At 39.6% G+C, this 24,838-nt stretch overlaps 4 protein-coding genes across 4 annotated transcripts; 2 read left to right on the top strand and 2 right to left on the bottom strand.

The window, feature by feature from the left end:
• The first annotated feature begins 1,356 nt into the window (after positions 1-1,356).
• Positions 1,357-8,294, top strand: LOC111344735 (scavenger receptor cysteine-rich type 1 protein M130-like). The gene is made up of 4 exons (XM_088726424.1): positions 1,357-1,513; positions 3,024-3,178; positions 6,348-6,558; positions 7,918-8,294. Exons 1-4 carry the CDS (start codon positions 1,357-1,359, stop codon positions 8,292-8,294), a joined length of 900 nt encoding a protein of 299 aa, XP_088582550.1.
• Positions 8,295-10,272: 1,978 nt separating this feature from the next.
• Positions 10,273-11,535, bottom strand: LOC148727019 (uncharacterized). The gene is made up of 2 exons (XM_088726423.1): positions 11,366-11,535; positions 10,273-11,218 (listed from the first exon to the last, which is right to left on the bottom strand). Exons 1-2 carry the CDS (start codon positions 11,533-11,535, stop codon positions 10,273-10,275), a joined length of 1,116 nt encoding a protein of 371 aa, XP_088582549.1.
• Positions 11,536-12,839: 1,304 nt separating this feature from the next.
• On the bottom strand, positions 12,840-13,924 carry LOC148727018 (protein CFDP2-like). Its single transcript, XM_088726422.1, has 2 exons — positions 13,850-13,924; positions 12,840-13,520 (listed from the first exon to the last, which is right to left on the bottom strand). The coding sequence occupies exons 1-2, from the start codon at positions 13,922-13,924 to the stop codon at positions 12,840-12,842; spliced, it is 756 nt and encodes a 251-aa protein (XP_088582548.1).
• Positions 13,925-14,546: 622 nt separating this feature from the next.
• Positions 14,547-23,059, top strand: LOC148727017 (uncharacterized). The gene is made up of 4 exons (XM_088726421.1): positions 14,547-15,258; positions 15,496-16,655; positions 18,819-18,837; positions 22,761-23,059. The coding sequence occupies exons 1-4, from the start codon at positions 14,547-14,549 to the stop codon at positions 23,057-23,059; spliced, it is 2,190 nt and encodes a 729-aa protein (XP_088582547.1).
• The last annotated feature ends 1,779 nt before the right edge of the window (positions 23,060-24,838 follow it).

Below are 24,838 nucleotides of genomic sequence, written 5' to 3'. Positions count from 1 at the left end.
GAAGGGCGTCCTAGTAGTTCACCCTGGGAAAAAAGCATGAGAGGGCCCTCCTTTGCACACTTTCAAGTTCGACTTAAAGATGCCTTGTAAACTGTAATGGAAAACAGGACAAGCGTAATCTAGTGAAGACCTAATACATGCGCAAACATATGTTACAAGATCTGAAGTAGGAACATGCGCACGCTTAAGCTGAATAAGAAAGTACAGTTTCTTAAACGATTTCATAACAAGTTCTTCTATATGGTCGTTCCACGTCAACGTATCGTTGATTGTCAAACTGAGTAACTTTGTGTTCTGTGTGGTTTGGATAGGAGATCCGTCTATGCAAACCCTAGGGAGTTGGGGGGATCACGACTGAAGGATATGACTAATTCTTTAGTTTTCTCGCCATTAAGCTGGAAAAAATTTTCCTTGGACCAGTCGTAGATTGCTTCTACTGCTTCTTGTGACTTGCCCTGTTGACATTTAGGTATGCTCTCTGATACCGTAGAATCATCAACATATTTCCACATGTTAAAAATACCTGGAACAGTCAAGTCATTAATCATCAAAAGAAAAAGCCTGTGGTACTCCAGACGGCACTGTGCCCCACTCTGAAAGGCAGTCCTTTCCAAGTTTGACTCTTTGAGATCTTCCTGAAAGGAAGTCAATAACCCAGTTTATCACACTATTAGGAATATTGACCTGCTTCAGTTTGTTGACCAAAATATTGTAGTCTTTGATGTAAAAGGCCTTTCGATAATCAAAGAGGAGGACACGCACAGAAGCACCGTTACCATCCGTTGCTTCGAGCCACTTATGAATCATACTAATGAGTGTCAACACGGTTGAAGAACCAGATATGATACCAAATTTGTTGGAGTCAACTAAGCCCTCTAGGGCAGGCTTTATGTAATCAGAAACAGTAAAGTCCTTACTTGGTCCGTATTTCGCCATACGGACAGTTTCCACGGAAAATGTTATAGGCCGTATATTTTTGGTCGCTAAAGGCAGCGATACTCTTACAGCGTATATCCTCGAATAAACATAACGTTTCCTTTTTCTCTCGTTTTTTCATATTCTTGTTATATTTGATTCAAGTCTGTTATAATGAAATTTAAATTACGATGGTTATGTTGGCTTTTTGCTCATCAATTCACTAGCCAATCGCTTACCAAATATACCTAGCTAAATTTTATCCATATACTCATATTGACAAGAGTTCGTTTGGTGAGCCCCACCAATTCACCGTCTTCTGGTCGTGTTGAAGTGTTTTACAATGGTACATGGGGTTCCATTTGTGACGACTCATTGGACCTACAGGACGCTGATGTTGTTTGTCGCCAGCTTGGATACGATGAAGCTTTATCAACTCCGATGGGGGCAGCATTTGGACATGGAGCTGGTCAGATATGGTTGAGCGAAATTAATTGTGTAGGAGATGAGACATCAATATTACAGTGCAATCACAGTGGATGGGAAGTTGAGAATTGTGAACAGTATGAAGACGCTGGTGTGATATGCCGGCCTAAAGGTAGGGCAACGATACGAGTATATCAATCACCCTCTTTAGCAAATAAAAAAATAGAGTTAATCAGATTACAAGATTGTTTGCATATTCGATTGTTGCATATTCGACAGTTATACAATGAAACTATCTCGCGATCTTATTCACACAAAAGATAGTAAGTGGTATCATTTACTCAATCTTTAAAGCATTTGGCTACAACCTTTAATGATAGGCCTGACTTGTATTCAGAATGATTAAATTCAGAAATTAACGTTGCAAGAAGCTATTTCAAACAAGTTTCAATTAAGTGTAGGCGGATGTCAGCTTGAGTGTGTTGATCACTGGTGTGATCATGAGTACTGCGCTACGGCAAAGTGTAGCCATGGGTATCCCTTAAGGCGTAAAGCTTATTTTGTACACTGAGAAAGCACATATGACTCGTGGGATATTCTTATTGTACCTCAGGTTTAGTTACACTGTGTAATTTAGTGGGCGTAGGGGCAATTTTTATCCACGGGGGCGGTGACCACTTGCCCGAAATATTCCTGCAAGTTGCCCAAATTTTTACGAAACAGTCGAAAAGAGACGAGGGTCGCACGATATACTGATACAGACCTGCGTATGACGCGAAAATTCTTACAAATGATTCAATCACATGAACTCATAAAACACGTTGGCAAAAACAGCACTTCGAAGGCCTAAGATATCAATGGTACGATCCACTTCATTGTTGACTACAGAGTTATCATATACCTTTTGAATGTTAAGCTCAAGACTGCCCGCTTTGATGCCGCGCAAGAGAGTGCGTGGAGCGGACTTTCAAAGTTCCTAACTTCAGGAAAATGTCGGCAACAAAGTCCCAAAAAGCAGCAGAAACAGTCAAAACTGTGCTACAAACACAGTTGGCTTTCTTTTCCGGCTTTCGAAATACACGTCATTCTTAATTCTTGTTAAAGCGAAATCTTTTTGCTAAATATTAAATACTTTATTGAGTAATCTTGTTCGTTCAAGATGGCTGGCTATCAGCCTCGTCTCTTTTTTTTTTTTTTTTTTTCCTGCGGTAATATGGACTTCAACTTCGTCTCTTTCCATAAAACGCAAAAATGGAACTCGGCCAATATCCAGCCGTCTTGACCGAACAAGCTTGGTCAATAACGCACGTGTATTTTATTATCTTGATCCTTATCACCCAAGAATTTTTTTCGCGGACTGTGGATCCTTTTTTTCTTTTTTTCATTCGTTCATAAATTCGACGTTTCTCGTCCGTAAAGGTCTAGAGTGTTAATCAGATTTTGAGATAATACGCAGAATAAGACATGGTTGCTGGCACAGCAAGAGAAATTCATATCAACGCGCGAAATGCTCCCGTTTACTTTACTGAGTCTCTAACTGATGGCTTTATTCTTCTAAATATCTTACGAATATTGATTGATGTTTACCACCTTTGAATTACCTGGTATATTTTATATCCACAAGAAAAAAGTTATTCGTTTATTGAATTCCAACAATTTGTCGTCTTCTGGTCGCGTTGAAGTGCTGTACAGGGGTACATGGGGAACAATTTCCGACGACTCGGGGGACTTACAGGACGCTGATGTGGTTTGTCGCCAGCTTGGATACGATGGAGCCTTATTAGTACCTGGTTTTGCTCTGTTTGGACAAGGAACTGGTCCGATATGGCTGGTTCAGGTGCGATGTGTAGGTAATGAGACATCAATATCAATGCAACCACGGAGAATGGGGAGTTGAGGACTGTGGGCATTATGAAGACGCTGGGGTGGTGTGTCGACCCAAAGGTAGAGTAACGATACAAGTACTCTTTATTACCATCTTTACCTAGGATGTCCTACAGTTTTACAATAATAAAGGGGGTTAAGTTTCTGAAGAAACTGTGGTGCTGCGCGGGTGGGGGAGTATAACAAGGTAATTTGGTTTTATCTACTGAGCTGATAATGTAAATTGGCCATTGTAAATCACGTTTTAAAAGCTGACGTTTCGAACGTTAGCCCTTCGTCAGAACGAAGGGAGGAACTGGGGGTTGCGAGTGTGTCTTTCTATGCAGAAAATGGATCTACGCTAATGGTGGGAACATGGTAACGAGAATAAGTTAGAGAAGCGTTTGTTGACACCAAGAGTGCCGATGGGAAAGATGTACTTTTTTTTTAGTTTTGCGACTTTCCGAACTACCTAAATATTAGGAAAGACTGAATGCATGCATGCTGCCATATGCTGCTTAGAATGATTATGGAGATTTAAGCCTCTATCTACTCGATTAGACGCGTCTTTGGCAATCTTTCTACGTCACAAAGGTGTTCTCGGAGTAGGTCACCCAGTCCTCCTGTTTCGCCAATGTATACCTTTTTCCAATAAGTGCAAGTCAGGCCATAGATGACATTGGTGGAAGAGCACGTGAAATGATCAGTAATCGTAATAAATAAAGGGAGAAAGTTTCTAAAGAAACTGTGATGCTACGGTGGGAGGTGACCTTCCCAACCCCTTGCCGACGCAGCAAGATGGTGTCTTAAGACACTTGCCTCCTTTCTTCATTTATCGAAGAAGAAATTGCAGTGTTATAGGAGATAGGTTAACGAAATACTTCTCAAAGTTTTAGGTCTCTTTGTTTTCCCAAAGTTAAGATATTCGTCCAAATGTTTTGCGTATTTTTAAAGAGCCCAGTATGGAGCCGCCATGTTAGTGGATATCTTCGGTCCACCAACATGGAGGCCGGAAAGTAGTGTAAAATATTTGGAACTTACTTTGGCTATCTAGCCCACTGATTATCTAAACTAAACAACAAACGTGTTCTTTTTCTAACACGTTACTAAGCTGAAAATTTGAAAACAAATATCAATTAAGAACCCTTATGCCTGATGAGGATAAAAATTTTCATGGCTCTTTTTAAATTTTGATTTTGGAATTTAAAGATTTCACACGAAAATCAAGTAAATGAACGATTCCGAAAACACCTTCGCGACGTAGAAAATGATGTATGGAGCATCCGAACCAGTTTCTAGACACTTTAATCTCCCTAGTCATTTTAAGCAGTATATGGCAGTATCAACCACATTATCCAGTATAATACGGTAGCCTCTCCAGTACGGAGAGGATGGCAAGCCCACAACTGTGGGCATACTGCAGACGCTGGAGTAGTTTGTCGAACTGCAGGTAAGGCAGCGATACTCCTACAGCGTATATAATTTAAAAAATACAAACCTTTTTCTTCACTTTTCCTACCACACAAGGCATGCGAAACGATTTCAAATACATCAGTTTTTTACTGCGCCTTTCCTAAAAGAGCCTTCCCGTTGTTGCTCAGTTCCTATTTTCATCATATTCCATCGATCAATCAGGTCAAATGCAATTACAATTATTACAAGGTCTATATTTTGGCTAAGTATCAAATCAGTTAATTAAACATATGCTCACCACATATATCTAGCTAAACTTTATCCATATAATCACATTGAAAACAGTTCGTTTGGTGGGCCCCACTAATTCGCGGTCATCTGGTCGTGTGTATCAGACTTTCGCGGAATAAATGTGACACCTGTCATCGCAAGGTGCTTTGAGAAAGCTGTCTTAGGAACACACGCAAGGGAGACCTTCGATGAACATTCTGGGATCTCACAGTTTGCATACATAGAGGGAGGGAGCTGTACCAATGCTCTACTGACTATCCAACATACAGTCAATCAATATCTTGATATCCCAGAGTGCAAAGCGGTACGCCTATTCGCTATGGATTTCAGCCAGGCTTTTAATAGTGTGAAACACGATCTCCTCTCACACAAATTGAAGCAACTCCCCCTAAATCCTTATATAGTTAACTGGTACCTAAGCTTTTTGGAAGACAGGCCGCAGAGAGTCATTAGAAATGGGTTTATTGGTAAATGGAAAAGTGTCAACAAAGGTACCACCCAAGGAAGTGTCAGCGGGCCGCACTTGTTCAATGTCTTTCTCAGTGATTTAGAGATACACTTGGACAATAAGAGCGTGCTGGTAAAATATGCAGATGATACAACCATTATCTCGCCTGTGATAGGTGATAATGACAATTCTATCGCACTGATTAATCAGTTTTCCCAGTGGTCTAGAAGTAATGGTATGAGTAGCAATCCATCTAAGTGCAAGGAAATCATTTTCCGCAAGAAAGGTTGTACAATAGAGTTTCCGATTGTGTCTGGAATACCACAGACAAAAGAGCTTACTATTTTAGGGGTAACATTTCAGGAAGATAGTAGGTTTATAACACATATTCGGGAAAAACTAATCAAAGCAATAAAGTGCCTGTTCATTTTAAGATCTTTAAGGAAAGAAGGGTACAATCAGGCCGAAGTAGACCATCTGTTTCTAAAGCTGGTTCTACCAAATATATTATACGGGCTGTCCGTATTTGGCGCTGTAAATTCCGAATTAACAACAATCCAATGTTTCTTAGATCGATGTTATAAGCGCAACTTTATATCCGACCACATTAATGTCTATGAATTGTTAGATCAACAAGACACACGTATCTTCAAGAATGTTTTTAATAATACAATACACCCTTTAAGAGCTATAATGCCAAAAAAGAAATCAACCAAGTACAATCTGAGGAAAGAGACAAGTCACCATCCTAAAATAAACACTGATAGGTTCAAAAACACGTTTGTCAACCGCTTAATTTTTAAACATAATCTAGTCTTATAATTTTTATCTTGACTTTCTCTGTAATTTATATATATAGCTTCTTTTAATGTTGTAACATAGGATATGTGATTATTTATCTTATGCCTTAATAAAGATTCAATTCAATTTTGTTGAAATTCTGCACCATGGTGTATGAGGAACCATTTGTGACTTTTCCTGGGACTTACAGGACGCTGATGTAGTTTGCCGTCAGCTTGGATACAAGGAAGCTTTATCAGCAACCGGTGGTGCAGCGTTTGGACGAGGAACTGGTCAGATATGGCTGGATGACATTAATTGTGTAGGAAATGAGACTTCGGCCCAGTGCAGTCACGGCGGATGGGGAGTTCACAACTGTGAGCATGACAAAGACGCTGGTGCAGAGTGCCGGCTACTCAAAGGCTAGTTAGATCTTGCATACTTGCTTAATCCAATTTTTGATTTTGGTCTCTGAATTTTCGGAGGTTACCAACCTTTCATGGGAAGCTTGGCAAAAAAAATATTATTGCATTGCATGGGAAGCACGGATTCAAATCCTGTCAAAGTTTAATATTTTCACACTACTTTCTCTGTAATTTCTTCAACTGCAGTTCGCCCGTGAGGATCATTTCGTTACTCATTGTCATCCAATGGTCAAAGTACAGCCTATTTCATTTATTTTTTAAAACCTACGTTTTTATTTTGCCGTAAAAGCACTTTAAAAAATACTCAAATAGCTAAGTTATTTTATGGTCTCTATGTGCAATTTTTTTAGGTACTTGTTATAAAAAAAAAACAACAACAGAACACAAAAGATGGAAACATTTGAGTAACCCGCCTGCTGCAGAGCTCGCTACCTAAACTACAACTGAATCCCCTATTCAACTCAATCATCACAAGGCACTAATCCTTCTATATTTTTGCCCTATTTTTGATTCACTGCGAACGTAAGAAATTAACTCGTTCTCAATTAATGAATTGCGCATCGACTAATTGGTTGGAGTATACGACTGGGGATTTCCGAGCTCTCTCGCGAGCGTGTTAAAACCTGCTTAGAAAACTTTTAAAATACCACTTAAAACATAAACCTTGGCTTATTTCGAGTAACACACAACTTTATTGAAAATTGGACGCTACAAATTTCAATAAATGGGCCTTTTGGCTCAGACGCCGAATTCAATTACCCGTTATGGCTGTCCCCTATGCAGTTCCAGGAAGACTGCTTCAAAACACGTAATAATAACTTATGCAGTCGGCTTGTCACAGGCAGAGGTAGCCGTTTGAATCGAAGCCTTTTTAAGCCGTGGCAAAGTCGAAATTACCGGCTAAGCCATGCGGGAGGAACGGCTGAGCCATTCCAAATTGATGAAGTCGCTCTTTCCTGGGTCGCACGCTGAATTTTCATGTACTTAAATCAAATTAGTACTTCAGTTCATGAAAAAAGCATTTTATATGCTGAGGCTTCGCTCTCCATTTTCAGGCTTCGATGCATTCACATTCCAATAAGATGAATCAACGTACTTCAGCATCGAGACATGAATTGTTTTTTAATCATGAAGGCATGATACATATGATAAAGACTGAAAATTTCAATCTATTAGTCATTCTGATATATCGCAAGAAACACGTTAGATAGTTCTCAGAACTATAATCACTAAATGTAATAGCTAAGGTCCATTTCTTGAAAACGAAACCATATATTGTGTTTCTAGTTTCAATCGAAATGTAGGTACGCTAAAGTATCGTAAAAACTGTTTTCTTTTATTTTCATGTTAACACAGTTCGTTTGGTGAGTCCAAACAATGTACCATCTTTTGGACGTGTTGAAGTCCAGTTTAAAGGTACGTGGGGAACGATATGTGGGGATAACTGGGGTCAACAAGAAGCAGATGTGGTTTGTCGTCAGCTTGGATATGACGGAGCTTTCTCAGCACCTGGCGACGCAACATTTGGACAAGGAACAGGTCCGATATGGCTGAATATGGCACAGTGCGAAGGAGATGAGACATCAGTTTCACAATGCAGTCACGCAGGATGGGGAGGTCATAACTGTGGGCATGACAAGGATGTTGGTGCGGTGTGTGGCCAGATAAAAGGTGAATTCAATGCTATACACACTCTTATTTTTATAATCTTAAAGCTTTCAACTCCACGTTAGGGATATTTACTGAAAACTCTTGCTCTGGGAAGAGTTTAAAACGCAGCATTTGTTTTCACTTAAACGTTGTAAATATCGACATCATTTAAAAACATTCTACACCTTACCTTTACTTGTGATGCTATGGAACGCGTTGTGACTTTCACGCTATACTCTTGGGTGACCCGTTTTTGTGTAGGGCTAGCGGCAATTTCTCTCGTTATTCTCTTTATCTAATGGCATGCTAGAGCTTACTTTCCTCCGAATGAAAATGTGTAAAAAACGTTTTCTTCGGCATACTCACGTTAAGCTGAAGGAAAGGACACAAAGAAATTCTTAACTCTACAAGAGAAACTAACACCTATTACTCTGAAGACGTTTTGAAAACGCTAAAATGTTATAACGCTTATTATTACAAGCAAATGCGTTGGCTTTTGATATAGGAAGGACACAATGAAATAATGAGAATTGCACTGAACATTTCGTCAAGTGGCATCGTCTCAGACTTGGAATTAAACAGTCTACAACCTTTTCTCGAAAAAAGTTGACTAACTTTTCCTTCTGAATTGTGCTGTTGAGCTTAACACTTGGTTGTGTTCTCGATTTCATGGACCTTTCATATTGCCGATGCTCTTGCATTTTTGCGTGACATTTTAAAATGATGATAACAGTTTTAGAATGTGTATTATCGCATAGGGACCACCTTGAGAAATGCGTCTGTAAGTGTGCCTCTGGCTAAAAAATATTGCTATTATGATCAAGCGGAGCGTTTTTGGTATAATGAATACTTGAAGTAATTTCAAAACTATCTCGTTTTAAAAAATTAATTCTATGGAATTTTTCCCCGCAGTTAAACCAGCATCAAGTACAGGCACCACTTCATCCCGAACAACTCCTAAAGGTAAATACTTTCTTTTTTCATACTCTTGAAATCATAGATCGGAATTCGATGTTACGAAATGAAGCGACTAAAAAGCTACCAGGTCAATAATTTTTCATTGCAGTGGTAGGCTGACGAGTCCAGGGGCCCGTTTCTTGAAAGTCCCGGTAACTTAACGGGCCGGGAGCCGTGTTTTCAAATCAAAATTTAAATGATAGGAAGGCAGGTTCTGGCACCTAAACCAGTCCTTTTTGTTTCTTCGGCTTATGGGTGTATTGAACCATTTTCAAAACATTTAAAATCCCCATCTTGAATGAAAACAGATCAGCTTTACGGGCCCGTTAAGTTACCGGGACTTTCGAGAAACGGGCCCCTGGCCCACTTTATTGAAAGACTGGATAGTGCTATCCACTGGATAAATCTCTATCCGGTGGATAGCGCAGAACGTTTTGTTAACTCTTTATCCATTACAGAACGATTTATCAGTTGGATAGCGTTATCCACTCTTTGAACATCTAGGCCCTGGCCAAAATATTGCTATATGGCTTGGGCTCGTGAACGAAAGAATACGCACTCTGACTGGCCAGATACTAAAGCGAAAGAGAATGTGGACAAACTTTTGTTTGAATGAATAAAACAACAACAAACTCAACCAATAGAAAATAAGCTGACGTTCCGAGCGTTAACCCCTCGTCAGAGCGAATGACGAAGGGCTAACGCTCGAAACGTCAGCTTTTTTATTCGTTACGGTGGATAATTTACATAGAGTAAAAACCCGCAAATAAGAACCTAAAAATTAAGAACCTGTTAGCTTAAAACTTGCCATTTATACCCCCTATAAACAAGAACCTATTTAGCCTAAGAAAATTAAAATAAGTTCTTATTTTCTAAAATCATATAGTACATTACAGGTACACTGAAATTATTTACTATAGTCATAATCGAAGAAAAACCAGATTGCCATTGCTGTAAAACATGATTTTCTTAAGAAAAATGAGTGCAAAATATGTAGTTACAAAATATAGGACAATTACCAACTTGTTATGCAGGTGTGTTTTTCTTCAAGAATAAGAACCTGTTTTAAGAACCTAAATAGCCTAAAATTTTGTTAAGTACCATTTATATAAGAACCTGTTTAGTGGTTTGGTTTGACTGTCGCGACCGACAGATCCAGGTTTTGAAGCATACAACAACGTTTTTTATTCTCTCTTGCGGTCGTGAGCCCTGAGATGACTCACTAGTCCAATATAAGAGTGGCAAACGTTTGGACACTTGTGGCATGGATAGCAACCCTGCTATCCATTCTTTGCGGCAGCGACGACGTTCCCTCAGATCTTCTATTCGAGCATCCTCAAACTTCGCAGCCCCGCACTTAACAGCTGTCTTCCACTGGGCTCTATCGCTTACAAGAGCTTCGAAGTCAGTTATGTCGCATTTGTTGAGCGTGCTCTTCAATTGATCTTTAAAACGCTTCTTAGGCCCACCAACTTTACGGGAACCATCAGACAGTTCGCTGTATAAAAGGGCTCGTGGTAGTCTCTCGGCGCTCATACGAACAACATCCCCTGTCCACCGAAGGTGGGCTCCCATTATGTAGGCCTCAATCCCGCGCATATGGCAGTGAGACAGCACTTCAGTGTTGGGTATACGGCCTTGCCAGGAGATTCCACTAATTCTCCGTAGGTAGCGCATATGAAAGGCATCTAGCTGTCTAATATGTCGGCGATATAATGTCCAGGTTTCTACACCAGAGAGTAAGACACTAAGAACAGCTGCTTGATAGACAGACACCTTTGCCACTAGAGAGACGTCATGAGTGTCCCAGAACATCGAAGCAAGGCGCCCAAATGTTGAACTTGCTTTCGCCAATCGTGCTGCGATTTCAAGGTCGATGGAGCAATCGTTAGATAGATCACCTCCCAAGTAAAAGAACTTTGTGACTGCCCTCAAATTGTCAGATCCTATCGTGAATGCTGGCTCTTTGTAGCAGCTACCAGGCTTAGGTTGTAATAGCACTTCAGTTTTCTTTATGGAGATCGAAAGGTCATATCTCTTTGTGGTATTACTAAGGCAGTCAATAAGAACTTGAACATCTTCTTCGGTGTGGGCAACAAGAGCGCAGTCATCAGCCTAGAGTAGCTCTATGACCAGTATATGGTGGACTTTGGTCTTTGCCTTAAATCGTCGAAGGTTGAATATTCCTCCTTCGTACCGCACATTGAAATTTATGCCTTTCTCGCAATTATGAAAGGCATCATAGATCACAGCGGCCATAACAATGCTGAACAGCAGTGGTGCAAAAACACAACCTTGCTTGACACCATTATCTACGTCAAAGGGAGCAGATTCCAGCCCACCGTCCACAACATGCTTGCATGCCATCATGAAAAGATCGAATGATGTTTATCACCTTTTCTTGGAAACCAACTCTGTGGAGGAGCATCCAAAGTCCTGTATGGGACACCGAGTCAAAGGCCTTTGTTAGATCTACAAAGAGTATATAGAGGTCACGCTGCTGTTCTCTGCATTTTTCTTGCACTTGACGCGCTGCAAAAGCATGTCCACTGTACTGCGGTTCTCCCTATATCCCCATTGGCTTTCAGGGTTCACTTCCTCCGCCAAAGCAGTTGCCCGTCTCACTATTATACGTGCTAAGATTTTTCAAGCAATACACAACAGCGAGATGCCACAATGATTGTTGCAGTCCGCTCGTTCGCCCTTCCCTTTATACAAATGAATGATTTTCGCATCCTTGAAATCTTGTGGAACGACCTCTTTTGTCCATATAACGGAAAACAGCTGCTGTAATCTTTCAGCTAGATAGGGGCCACCATACTTGAAGACCTCGGGTAGAATGGAATCGCATCCAGATGCTTTACCATTTTTAAGCACACTGATGGCATTTGTGACTTCATCGAGCGTTATCGATAAAGTCAGGCATTCAAGTGTTGGTCTACTCGGTAGATCATCAAGCACTGCATTTGTTATGTGGGATGGACGGTTTAGCAGTTGTTCAAAGTTTTCAGCCCATCTCTCATGGGCTGAACACTTCTCCCATTAGCTCATTATAGAAAATACGCATATCGTTCTTGTTTGCCGCACTCTGCATCAGTCTAGCTTTTTCCCTGCATCATTCCTCTTTCATTCTCCTGATCTTTGCCTGTGCTGCAGATTTCACATGTTGATAGTTCTCTTCTTTGCTTGATTCAGCTTGTCAGAGAGCCAATCCAGATGTTTTTGTTGCAGGTCTGATAGAATGGACACTATCTGCACATTGTTTTCATCAAACCAATCTTGATGCTTTCGCCGCTGGAATCCCAATGAAGCTATAGCAGCTTTGGTGATACCTTCTTTTACAACGTTCCATAAACGTTCTACATCCATCGCCTCTACATGTTCAGCTGCAATACCTTCAAGCTCAGCCTTGATGTTCTTCCGAAGGAGCGCACAGTTTTCTTCTGCCTTCAGCCTACGCACGTCTAGACGAGGTGTCTTCAATCTTGATTTATGATGAATCTTCGCCAATAGGCGGAGAGAGGATTTAACTCTCACAAGGTGATGATCGGACCATGCAGTAGATTATCGCACTGACCGCGTGAGATGTATGTACGCCAAGTCCCTTTGCCTTACGATAGCATAATCTAGTAAATGCCAGTGGTGGGATCTGGGATGCATCCAGGTTGTTTTCAGGGAGTCCCTCTGTTGAAAATGGTATTTGTGATCACAAGCTCGTTAGCAACACAGAGACCCAGGAGAAGCATTCCATTGGAGTTTGTCTTTCCTACACCGTGATGACCAAGGACTTTCCCCCAAATGTCATGATCGCGCCCAACTCTTGCATTAAAATCACCTAGCAGGATAAGCTTATCTTTAGGAGGAACAGATCTTATAGTCCTTGACAGGATTTCATAGAATTTTTCCTTTATCTCGTCAGGATAAGTCATTGTTGGAGCATACACGCTAATGATGGCAGCGAAATAATGTTTCGAAAGGCGAAAGCGTATAGACATTAGCCTATCATTTATGTCTTGGGGAAGACCGACTAGGTGATTATTTAATGATGTTTTGATCGCAAAACCAACACCCGATTGACGGGATTGTGAGTCTGATTTGCCAATCCAGTAGAAAGTATAACCAGCACCAGATTCAGTGAGCTGCGATTCGTTAGCAAGTCGCGTTTCACTTAAAGCTGCCACATCGATGCAATGCTCATGCAGTACACGTGCAATGACAGCGGTCCTTCTTTCAATACTATTGCCGCTGTCCAACAGAGTGCGAACATTCCATCCACCAAGAGTAAAACCAATTGAACTATATCTTTCACCGCGTTTAGATGGGTGGCCAGCTGATCGCGGCAAACCAGCAGGCTATTTTTAAGGACAAGCTTTTTAAGTCACTTTTTCTAGACCCTTCCCCGGAGAGGGGGGAGCAGGCTACCCTTAAAAACGGTTGCTCCGTCACCACAGTAGGACACGAAGCTGCAGTTGTCCATGATCTTCAACAAATCGGCCATCACACTGAGGTCGCCTAACGTGCAGGTACTTGACTGAGGGCTTCCAGCGACACCCTTCGCCTGCCCCCGTCGCCAATCCCTGTCGCCGTAGGACTTAAGAGAAATAGTATTGCTACAAAACAAACTGCACATCATATGGCAGAGGTGTACTGTGCAGGCCCACCAAAGCTCATTCCATCCTACCAGCTCAGACACCGGGTCCCAGTAGATGAGCACGCGCTGTCCACCAGTAGAATCGCAGCTGGTTGACCTCAACATTTCATGGTGAAAGAAGAGCTCTTGGCTGGTCTGGCTATCAGCTGATACCAATTGTGCATGTTGGCCGTTGGCTCGTAAGGAGCTCATCCGCCCTTTAAGAGGTTTTGTTTTTAGTCCTGCAGGGTGACATGCCACCCACCCAGGCGTGCAGACATGCAGACATGTTTTTGCAGTCGAGCTTCTATTGACTATTTTCAGCGTTTTACTCAGCCAATTTTCTTTAATTACACCTGAATTCGATCGCTCTACAGTCAGACTCTTCATTGGGAAGGAAATATCTGCTCCACCTACGTTCAACTGTAAGTCAAAGCCTGCGAAACGCACACCTTGCGAATTGAATTTGAAGCTCCACGCGTTGTTGCGGTTCGTCAAGCTTGGCCAATTTTGTCTGTGTATTCTTCTATCTGGCGATATTGCCGTAAATCCAGAACCTAATAATCTTCAACCTCCTGTAGGCCTCAGAGGTTTATCAGTCTGTCACTGGAACATCCAACGACTGACTGACACCAAATTGGAAGAACTATCGTTAATGCTCACCTCAAACAACAACAGTGCTGCTAAACTCGACGTCTTAATTCTCACTTAGACGTTCGGATCAAGTAAAATTTCAGACAGCTATTACATGATACCCGGCTACACATTACACAGTAAAGATCGAATCGGGAAGAAAGGTGGCGGCATAATTCCGTATGTGAATGAGAAAGTTATGGCTTTACGTCGAAGAGATTTGGAACTGGATGATCTTGAACCTCTCTGGCTTCAAATTTGTCCTCATAAATCAAAGAGACCGATTTTGATATCTGGTGTTTACCGTCCACCTTCAGCCAACAAAGATTATAATCAGAGCTTGGGTAAAAATATTGAAAATGCCCATCTCCAAAACAATAAATTGATTATTCTGGGAGACTTCAATTTGGATTATATTGATTTCAACTGTTATTCAAAACATTGTCTCGCAAAGGCACTGAACAGTCTTGGATTAACGCAGATGGTAAATGGGGTAACAAGACCTGCCTCTGATGCGTGCTTAGACCATATTTATTCTAGTCATCCTGCTAGAATTAGAGAAGTATCCATTGGTAAATCTGGACTTTCCGATCACCTTCCGGTCACCATCTTGAGGAGCTACAAAACCATGGATGCACAACGTAAACAACATTCTAAAATCAAATACAGAAATATCGACAAAATCAACAAAGAGTGCTTTCTGCGAGACTTAAGAGAAGCCCCTTGGGATATTTCCTTTGTTTTTCGAGATGCCGATGACATTGTTGAATCTTGGTACAAAATTTTTAATGACATTCTTGATAATCACGCACCTTTAAAGTCCAAAAGTGTGAAGAAAATCATTCAGCCGAAATGGTTCACTAATGATCTATACAACGAAATAAATAAACGCGATAATCTTCTAAAGAGGGCCAGGAGAACACAAAATGAGCAAGATTGGTCTGCTTTTAAACTGGTTAAAAACAAAGTGACGAGGAAACTAAGAACTGCGAAGGAACAGTACTTTAAAACTCAGTTCAGTAAAAATCAAAAATGTCCAAAGAAACTTTGGTCTTTAATTAAAGACCTATCTAAAGATACAAAGAATAACGACGACTCCGTCCCTATTGCTGACAAAAACAACAACTTGATAAAGGATGACCATTCAATCGCTGAACGCTTTAACCGCTTCTTCGTTGATATATATAAACGTCTCATAAAGGCGGCACCTGTACTTCATTATGATGCTCTTCCTGGTCCACCAGACAAATCTAACAGTCAAATTGAGAATCTTATTCCGCAAATAACTCCTAGTGAGGTTAACGATTATCTTCTAAGTATACCTACACACAAAGCCACGGGAATCGATGGGCTTGGTGCCAGAGTTCTAAGGATTCCAGCTCCTGAGATATCATGCTCCATAGCTAAAATTATAAATCACTGTATTGAAACTTGTACATTTCCCTCACAATGGAAAATAGCAAAGGTTAAACCTCTAATCAAGTATCAAAGAAACAAGCAAGATATTCAAAACTATCGTCCTATTAGTATTTTGCCTATTCTTTCTAAAGTCTTTGAAAGACACATCTTCAATGCTATGAACACCTACTTAACAGAAAATTCACTTTTATACCGCTTCCAATCAGGGTTCCGTAAAAACCACTCCACGGATACTGCTTTGTTGTTTCTTCTGGACCAAGTCCCTCTTGACCTTGATAAGAACAACGTCAGCGGCTTAGTTTTTGTGGACTATAGCAAGGCATTCGACTTGACCAATCATGACATTCTCCTGGTAAAGTTAAGATCATATGGATTTCCAGATAATGTTGTAAAGCTATTGCAGAGCTATCTACTCGATCGCAAACAGTGTGTTACTGTAAATAACTCGACTTCGTCACAACTTACGCTAACCAATGGAGTTCCTCAAGGTAGCATATTCGGACCTCTACTGTTTTTAATTTTCGTCAATGATCTTCCCGAAGCTGTTGGATCGGACTCAACTATTCATGCTTACGCGGATGACACCACATTTAAAGCCAGCGCTAATATCGATAATGCACCTTTGGAATTGGAACGACGTCTTCAAGAATACATGGATAAATTAAGTAAATGGTCTAGCGAAAATGGGATGGTCCTAAACGCCGTTAAAACCAAAGCATTACTTATCACCGGAAAGAGGCTACATTCATCATTAGCTGATGGCAATCACCTGTCAGTGACCCTTGATGGGGCCGAAATAGAACAAGTAACTTCTTATAAATTGCTTGGTGTAACACTCGATCAAGATCTTACATTTAGTGACCACATTTCTAGCCTAAAGGGCAAGCTTTCTCAGCGTATTGGTTTATTGAAAAAGATAAAGAGATACCTTCCGATAAAAGAAAGACTCATATTATAACGCCGTGATTAAACCCGTCCTTATGTACGGGAGCATGGTTTGGAATATCTGCGACGCTAAAGAACTCCACTGTCTCCTAAGGTTACAGAAAAGGGCTGCCCGAGTAATTCTTGGAGTGGACTCTTATTCTAGAAGTGTTTTAAACTTTAGTAAACTAGGCTGGTTGCCTTTTTTTGATGAAATCAAACTAAATAAGTGTACAATGATTTTTAAGAGCCTTAAAGGCGATGTTCCGATTTACATCAGAGACTTGCTCAGGACGAACAGTTCTGTACACAATAGGTCTACTAGACATGGCAATTTAAATTTAGTGTATCCCAAATACCCAAGAAATAACGATGGTGGCAAGGCATTCAGTGTTGACGCAGTTAAGTTATGGAACAGCCTTCCCTATGATATCAAAAATAAGCCTAGTATAAAACTATTCAAAACAGCTGTGAAAAAGCATTTTATAAGCTCATATAAAAACCTGGACAACTTTGAAACAATATTAAGCAATAGCACATTATCTAATTTTAATTTTTCATAAATTAATTTTATCTTTCTGAATATTTTTAATATATCCTGCTATTTCTATCATAGAATTTTGTAATTATAAATATATTTATTTATTTATCAGTTTTTTTGTAATGCTGTATAATCTAGTTAGAGGGCCACAGGTTTGTCAGCTTTTCAGCTGTTACGTGTCCCCCTCTATAAATAAAGTCCTTACTTACTTACTTACCACACCAGTGTACACTGGTGGGGGGGCCAGTTTAGACGCCGACCACCCGTCCATGCGGCAGGTAGTACTGGGTTACAATGTTACCAGTAGCAACGACTAACGTCGCTGACCTGACCTGAAAATGTAGGTTCTCACTTGCGGGTTTTTACTGTATTTCAACAGAGTTGATATAACCAAATTACATTATTACCCCCACCGACGCAGCACCACAGTTTCTTTAGAAACTTTTAGCCTTTATAAAGGGTCTATAGAAAATATACTCTTCAAAAGGAAAAAGTCCCGAGATAATAATTATGAAATCATCGACCTTTTGCTAGTCATTTTTGATATGAGGATTAATATGAAAACGTTACGATTCACATTTAACACAATTTTGTAAGATTTGCTTAAAGACTTTTCACATGTTCAAGTGGTTTTAACAGGAGGACGAGTGAATCCTGAACGAACGCTATAGTACAATTCTTCATTACAAAGTTTCTCAGTATGACACAAATTTATCGATTTTTTATGATTTTTGCCAGCATGAAAAATCGCAAAATATCCACCAAACCAAATTTTAAATGGGTTTCTGATGCAAATAATACTGAACTTCTTACTTTCGTGATTACGGCTTTCTTGGATTCTCGGGAAGGGAAAAGGAAAACGGAAAACTTAACGTTCTTCTCATCTATATCCTCTGAAACTAGACATAAAAAGTATCGGAAGGTCGATAATGTGGAAAGTTGAAAACGCATACATTATTAAGTATTAAGGTTTCCTTGGAGTCATGTGAGGGGCACAGTAAAAAACCGGAATTTTTTTTCTCATCTTTAGACTCTCAAACTAGAGTTCAAAAAGACTGAAATAGATCGAGACGTCGACACTGCGAAAAGATAAAGTACAATAAAAAATTTTGAAAATTGACACGTTGCCATGAAGCGTTGCAAACGATTGCCTCAACTACGATACGTGTAGTGTACCCTGTGCCATGAGTTGTTAGAGGTCTGAATCAAGATAAAACCTTGTTTAATATTGTTATTATACCAAGCCTCATGAAACAAATCAATTTAGGTCCTGAAGAATGCAAGTGCTCTTGTAATGACGTCATGTTGACAGCGTTAAATGGAGTTCTTGGCTCGATAATCCTTCTTCTTATAATTTTCATAATCTGGCTACTCAAGGAAGGTGAGCAACAATTTCATTACTTATGATAAGGGGGTGAGGCAAGATCAATGGCGAAGCAAGATAAATTGTTTTTACCTTCCACCCCAAAAGTTCTACTTTTTTTTTCTTTTTTTTCCTTTTAGACGTTGCAGGGAAACAAAGGTAAGAATTTGCTTTCACTTCGAATGGTTAGAGATCATCCGAAAATAAAATGTCAAAACTGACGTAATTCTTTTTATAAATATTTGCATATTCAGTGTATATTTATTTGGTGCATGATTAGCGCCGCAATGGCTGCCGTGAACTTTGAGTTCCTGCGAATTTTAAATACTCAGTGACTGACCATTAACACAAGGACTTGTGACTGTTCATCTGTGGAAAGTCCAACTGATCTTTGCTTTCTCCTTATTCATTACCATTCTTTGTATCATTATAACACTTATTCATGATTATTATCATTTTATTATTGTCATTATCATCATTAGTGTTAGGATTACTGTAGTATATATATCTTATTATTAAAAACTGGATCATTGGATAATGCAATTCAAGACTTTTTATTGGCTTAGCCATTATGGTATATGAGCCAATATACCATAATCTACAAATATGGTAAGCATACGCGTCAGTTTAAAATCAAAAGGGAGCTAAAAAATCCGGTTTCTTCTCACAAAATAATAATTTCTTGAGGGTGTTTTTAATAAAACAATTTTTCCACTCGCGCTTGTTGGATATGAGATAATTATAGCCAACGAGGCGCGCAGCGCCTCGTTGGCTATCTATCATCTCATATCCAACGCGCGCTCATGGAATAATTGTTAATTAGACGTTTTGTTCTATGGTATCGCTGAGTATTTTTACGAGCTGTGTCGTATTTTGACGAGCCCGTAGGGCGAGTCAAAATATAAATAACGAGTAAAAATGCTCAGCGATACTACACAACAAACGTCTAATAAGTTATTTATTATCCAACACGCCAAACTGTTGTTTCTGCGGGCGAATTTCGCGGATATTTATTTACGGGAGTGCGTGACAGAAGTATGCGAAGGGGAAAGGAATTAGCGCGTTGTTGTGTTGCTGTTTCTATTTTCTTCATTGAATGAAGAAATTTTCTGGTCGTCAAGCTGTTTTTCTTCGTTCGATTCATCAAATGAACTTAGATCTATATTTTCCAGCCATTCTCACTCTTCGTCGTCGGAAATATGATTGAAATTGTCCGCCACTTTTTTTATTTCCGTAACTACAATCCAATTCTTCGCTTTCGCGATGCGAGAAAGCCAGTTTAACCGGTACTACAATAGACAAGTTCAAATACCGCGTGATATTTGTACTCGTCTATGGCGTTATTCGTACTCGTCTAGCTGTATTTGGATAATAATATCATATATTCTTAGTTGCAGGACCAGTGAAAATGAAAGAAGCGCTTACAACGTAAGTTACAGTCGAGGAATTCAGGTCACGGTCACGTTGGTATGGAAAGAAAGTGTGTGATTTATCTTTACATATGCTTCCTTCTAACACACGTTAGAAAAGAGCAGGGTTTTACTAAAAAACGCCATCAAAAAGCACTTTTAAAAGAGCGAATGTTTGAATTGACCGAGTGAAAATCTAAAAATGTGGCACATGATCGAAAAATTGAAATCCTTCATATTTTGCTCAGAGATACCTTATAGTTAACTTAGAAACGTGGTAAGGTTTATCTTTTTCCAGACTTGCTTCGTTAAGCTAGGAAATTCACGAAAACTGAAACGAGCGTCGGTAGCCGTAAAATGGCGGAAATCAGTGCCCCGAATGGAGGCAAATGAACTTTGCTCATGAGAAGCGCACAAGAAAGCAAGCTCGTATTAATTCGACGAATTTGTCTAGAAGGGATTGAGGTGTGGCTTAAGTCTAAAGCGGGACCATTTTATTTAATTTTGAGCTCACGGGACGCTTCTAAATATCACTAATATTTCAAAATCCAGATATTGCATTTCGTAGCAAATTTTCAATTATCATTTTCCCCATGCGATATAACTCAGAATCAGTTCAGGTTAAGCTCGTGATAAGTGGAAATGGTGTTGTTTTCGAGGATATAAAAATGCGTTACAAGTACAGAAAAAAATTACTTTAATTGAAATGTGTTTTAGATGTTCTAATGTTCTTATTATGCCAAGTTTGAAAAAAACTCTGCTCATAACAATAAAAACTTATACTATTCTCAGTCAGAAAATACATTGTAATTGCAAAAAATACGTTCTAATTAGTATGCGAATTATTCTCAGTTGAATTTTCTCGTGTGAATTAAAACACGTTTCTAATTAACATGCAAGTTTATGCTACACAAAGCGGTGTTGGGCAAGGGTATCGCGGACGCCGATGTAATTGACATTTCCCCCTTTTTTCGCTAATTTTAAAGCTTTGAATTGAAGACTACCTAGAAAAGCTACGATATGCCTTTATAACGTCGAGGAAGAGGCGACACAGAGATTGAGAGATTCTTAGAAAATACTGAAGCAGTTCTCGGTCAAATTGCTAGCTTCAGTCAACAATGGGAGATCCAGAATACAAACCTGGACGACTTAGAAAACGCTGTTGATGGAATGACCGAGATCTGTTCAACGTTTGGCGTTCGTCATCAGAGTGTACCCACTAACAGCGCTGCAAATAATTCAGTTGTTGGCTTGACGATTCTTTTAGACGATATACGAACACATCTTTGTACGAGACTCAAAGGTTTAAATACAGAGTGCCTGTTCTTTTGAATACCAATGCCCATTGAGCAGTAGTGGTGAAAAAGGTTGTCTTCGTTTTGAAATTATGAAGGATCAACTGGAGTCTTGAGAAGTAAACACTTTCGCTGGACTAGCATTGCTAAATTACTGGGAATTTCTGAGAGAACTTGTAGAAGACGAAGGAAGGAATTTGGACTCGAAACCGACGGTTTTACTGAGATTTCAGAGAGCAGCCTCACAGCTGTCGTTCAATCAGTGAAATCGCTTACTCCCCATATTGGCCAGAGTCGCATGCTAGGTGCATTGAGGAGCAGAGGTCTGCACGTGCAGCGCTGGAGGGTCCGCGAAATAATGAGGAAAATAATTAGAAACGTATTTTAATTAGCACGAAAAAATTCAACTGAGAATAATTCGCATACTAATTTGAACGTATTTTTTGCAATTGCCATGTATTTTCTGACTGAGAATAGGATAATTTTTCATTCTTATGAGCAGAGTTTTTTTTCAAACTTGACATGAAAAGAACATTATCAGAATACTTTACTCTTTTAAAATAGAATGTAATAAGAACATTAGAACATCTAAAACACATTTCAATTAGAATAATTTTTTCTGTACTTGTAACGCATTTTCTTTGCAATTATAATGCAACTGAAGAGTTTAGAAAATAAATGCGAAAAAGAGCATAAATAGTTCACTAAGTTAGCATCTAACATGTAAACTGAGGACAAAAATCTTGAGTTTAGAACATATTTATGTAATTGCAAAGAAAAATTGCTAAACGGCATTTTTGTCCACTTTGGCGCCTCATATCTTGAAAGCTTTGGATGATGATGATCACCAAACCAATTTAGTCACTGAGTACAAGGCAACTTATCATATAGCTGGCAGCGCGTGCAGGCAATATGAAGCGAATCATGTCTTCTTATTGGCCGCTCAAGCAATCAGGATGGGCCCATCTTTCCCGCACGGGTTTGCCAGGTTTGATCCTGCGCAAGAAAAAGAGTACGTGGGACGGACTTACAAAGTTCGTAACTTTTGCAAAATGTCAGCGATGAAGTCGCTAAAAGCGACAGAGAACAGTCAAAACATTAACGACCCTCGTGGGTTTATTGTGCTACAAACATAATTGGCTTTCTTTCTCGGCTCTCGAAATAAACAAGTCATTCTTGATTCTAATTAAAGTGAAATATTATGTCAAATATTCTCAAACGTGTTTTACACGCGATATGTTCAAGTTGGCGATGGACCATGCTTCTAGATTCAGCATAACACCCGATCATGATGCTGGTCCACACTCATCAACTAGTACAAGAATTTTATGCTATCTGATTGATTATTTTTTTTTAAGTAAACTCAGTTTTATTTCAGATGAAAATCGAGCTCAAGTATTGCAGTGTCCTAGCTTAGTAACTGAAGGAAGTAGCGTACATCTTCAGTGTATTGCTTCTGGTAATCCTCATCCGAATATCACATGGATATGGAAAGATACAGGAGATGTTCTTGGCGGCAATGAGCAGCTTATTTTGTTCGATGTTCATCGCAACCAAGCGGGGACTTATCAGTGCCGTGCATGGAATGGAATCGGCAATGGTTCCATAAGTACCTGTCGCTTGGATGTATTGCGTAAGTTTATTGATTGGAGAATTCTCAGTGCATACGTCAGCTGAGAATCGTGCGAAAAGTAAACATACAGAAAAGTAGATTTATATAATGAGTCTATAAGTGGTTTTTCTTTTGGGGGAGTGATATAACACGCGAATGAAATCGTTACTACAATCGTTCCCCCAGTCGAACAGGTTTCCCTTTCGCGACCGCGAGAAAAACAAACTCTGTTGCCAATTGGGACAATAATGATTCCCGGCCTGGATAAGAATGTCGTGTCAGCTGAAGAAGCTTGTTCCTAAACCGCACATCAGATTGTGATCCTATAGTTAACGAGTTTCAGTTCAGCTTGAAATTTGACAGCAGGCTCATCGGCATAAGCAGCTCTGGGATGTTTAGCGTTGCTGTGAGAAAAGCCGGAATATACACTTGTTTTCCTGTAAATGAAGTCGGCTCAAGAGACACGGTGCTACGGTCAAAGTCTCCTTTCTCGGGAGCAGATATCCGGATTTTAATCTCCCCAGTTAAGTTAGGATTTATACAACTTAATTCTTGTAACAATTTACCGGGAAAGCTTACCAAGGATTGAGTAAAATATTAATCTTACTCACTGTGCTCTAATACACCTTTTGCTGTTCATTTACGCAAAATATACATTCAGTTACCTCAATAGTTGAAACTATTGACAAATATACGTTCATTAGCACTTCCATGAACTTCATCAACGCGAACAAACTTTCAATAACGCTATTTGCATATGTATTAACATTCAATAGCATCAACTTATGAACAATTACACCTTTGGACAATCAAAGATAACAAATATACTTTCAATCTCGCGCAATAGTTAATTAACACCACTAGAAAATCAATTGCAGTTTGACAATCAATGGCGTTTTTGAGACATTCAGTAATGCAATTTGTATAGAGACGCACAATCAATTGCACCTTTATACAATCGTTTATTCGAAATGGTCAATCATTAACGTAAACTGACAAACATGTTTGCAGTAATAACAATAAACCGGGGAAAAAGAAATTTAAAAACTACGATGTACTGTAATGTGGTGTTTTGTAATTCTCCTTCAATTTCTTCATTATTTAAACATCTTGGAATGTACTTTTGCATAAACCTGTACCACTGTCCACAGCTAGCAGCCGTGCTAGTGCCAATGTTTCTCTCCGCAGGGCCTGAAGTAGCAATTGAGTTAGAAAACTTCCTAACGCGATTCCTCGTCGTCTTGTCTCTGCTCTGTTGTTCATCTCCTCTTGCTGCTCTGAACGACTTGTGTCCGCTTTTACGTCTGCTTTTAAGGCACTTATTGCTTCCTCCACGATGTTAAGAAACGGACTCTATGGTGCACCAATGTTCTCGATTTTCACTCGGCATTTCTCGGTAGAAGGTATGGACAAAGATTGAATAATTTTCTGTCACAGGCAAGGCTAAATTTTAACCCAAATGAACATGTGATTTCATTTATGACGGTGCACCAACCCACAACAATCCTGTCATTCCTGTTCCTGATTCTGAGTTTGTAAAAAACTACCACCATACAGCCCGTTTCTTAACATCGTGGAGCAAGCAATAAGTGCCTTAAAGGCAGACGTAAAAGCAGTCATAAGTTGTCAAGAGCAGCGAGAAGAGATGAACAACAGAGCAGAGTACACTGTAATAGAACAATTTTGAAATTTCTTTTTCCCAGTTGATTGTTCTTATTACACACATGTTTGTCAGTTCACGTTAATGATTGACCATTTCAAAGAAACGATTGTATGAAGGCGCAATTGATCCTGCATCTCTATGCATATTGCATTATTGAATGTCTCAAAAACGCCATTGATTG

The sequence above is a fragment of the Stylophora pistillata genome, chromosome 7 (genome assembly GCF_964205215.1).
Source record: "Stylophora pistillata chromosome 7, jaStyPist1.2, whole genome shotgun sequence".
In the NCBI taxonomy this organism is placed as follows: domain Eukaryota; kingdom Metazoa; phylum Cnidaria; class Anthozoa; order Scleractinia; family Pocilloporidae; genus Stylophora; species Stylophora pistillata.
Note: the sequence above shows the minus strand (reverse complement) of the source record. Positions and strands in the feature narration are given on the sequence as shown.

Coding starts and splice junctions, on each gene's coding strand:
- LOC148727019 (XM_088726423.1), bottom strand. CDS start 11,535: ATGGCATGCAAGCATGTTGTGGACGGTGGGCTGGAATCTGCTCCCTTT. Junction 11,219..11,365: donor GGCATAAATTTCAATGTGCG/GTACGAAGGAGG, acceptor TGACTGCCTTAG/TAATACCACAAAGAGATATG.
- LOC148727018 (XM_088726422.1), bottom strand. CDS start 13,924: ATGTTGAGGTCAACCAGCTGCGATTCTACTGGTGGACAGCGCGTGCTC. Junction 13,521..13,849: donor GGGACCCGGTGTCTGAGCTG/GTAGGATGGAAT, acceptor CCTTAAAAATAG/CCTGCTGGTTTGCCGCGATC.
- LOC148727017 (XM_088726421.1), top strand. CDS start 14,547: ATGATACCCGGCTACACATTACACAGTAAAGATCGAATCGGGAAGAAA. Junction 15,259..15,495: donor CGCACCTTTAAAGTCCAAAA/GTGTGAAGAAAA, acceptor CTTTAATTAAAG/ACCTATCTAAAGATACAAAG.
- LOC111344735 (XM_088726424.1), top strand. CDS start 1,357: ATGGGGGCAGCATTTGGACATGGAGCTGGTCAGATATGGTTGAGCGAA. Junction 1,514..3,023: donor TGTGATATGCCGGCCTAAAG/GTAGGGCAACGA, acceptor GTCGCGTTGAAG/TGCTGTACAGGGGTACATGG. Junction 3,179..6,347: donor GTCCGATATGGCTGGTTCAG/GTGCGATGTGTA, acceptor TGGGACTTACAG/GACGCTGATGTAGTTTGCCG.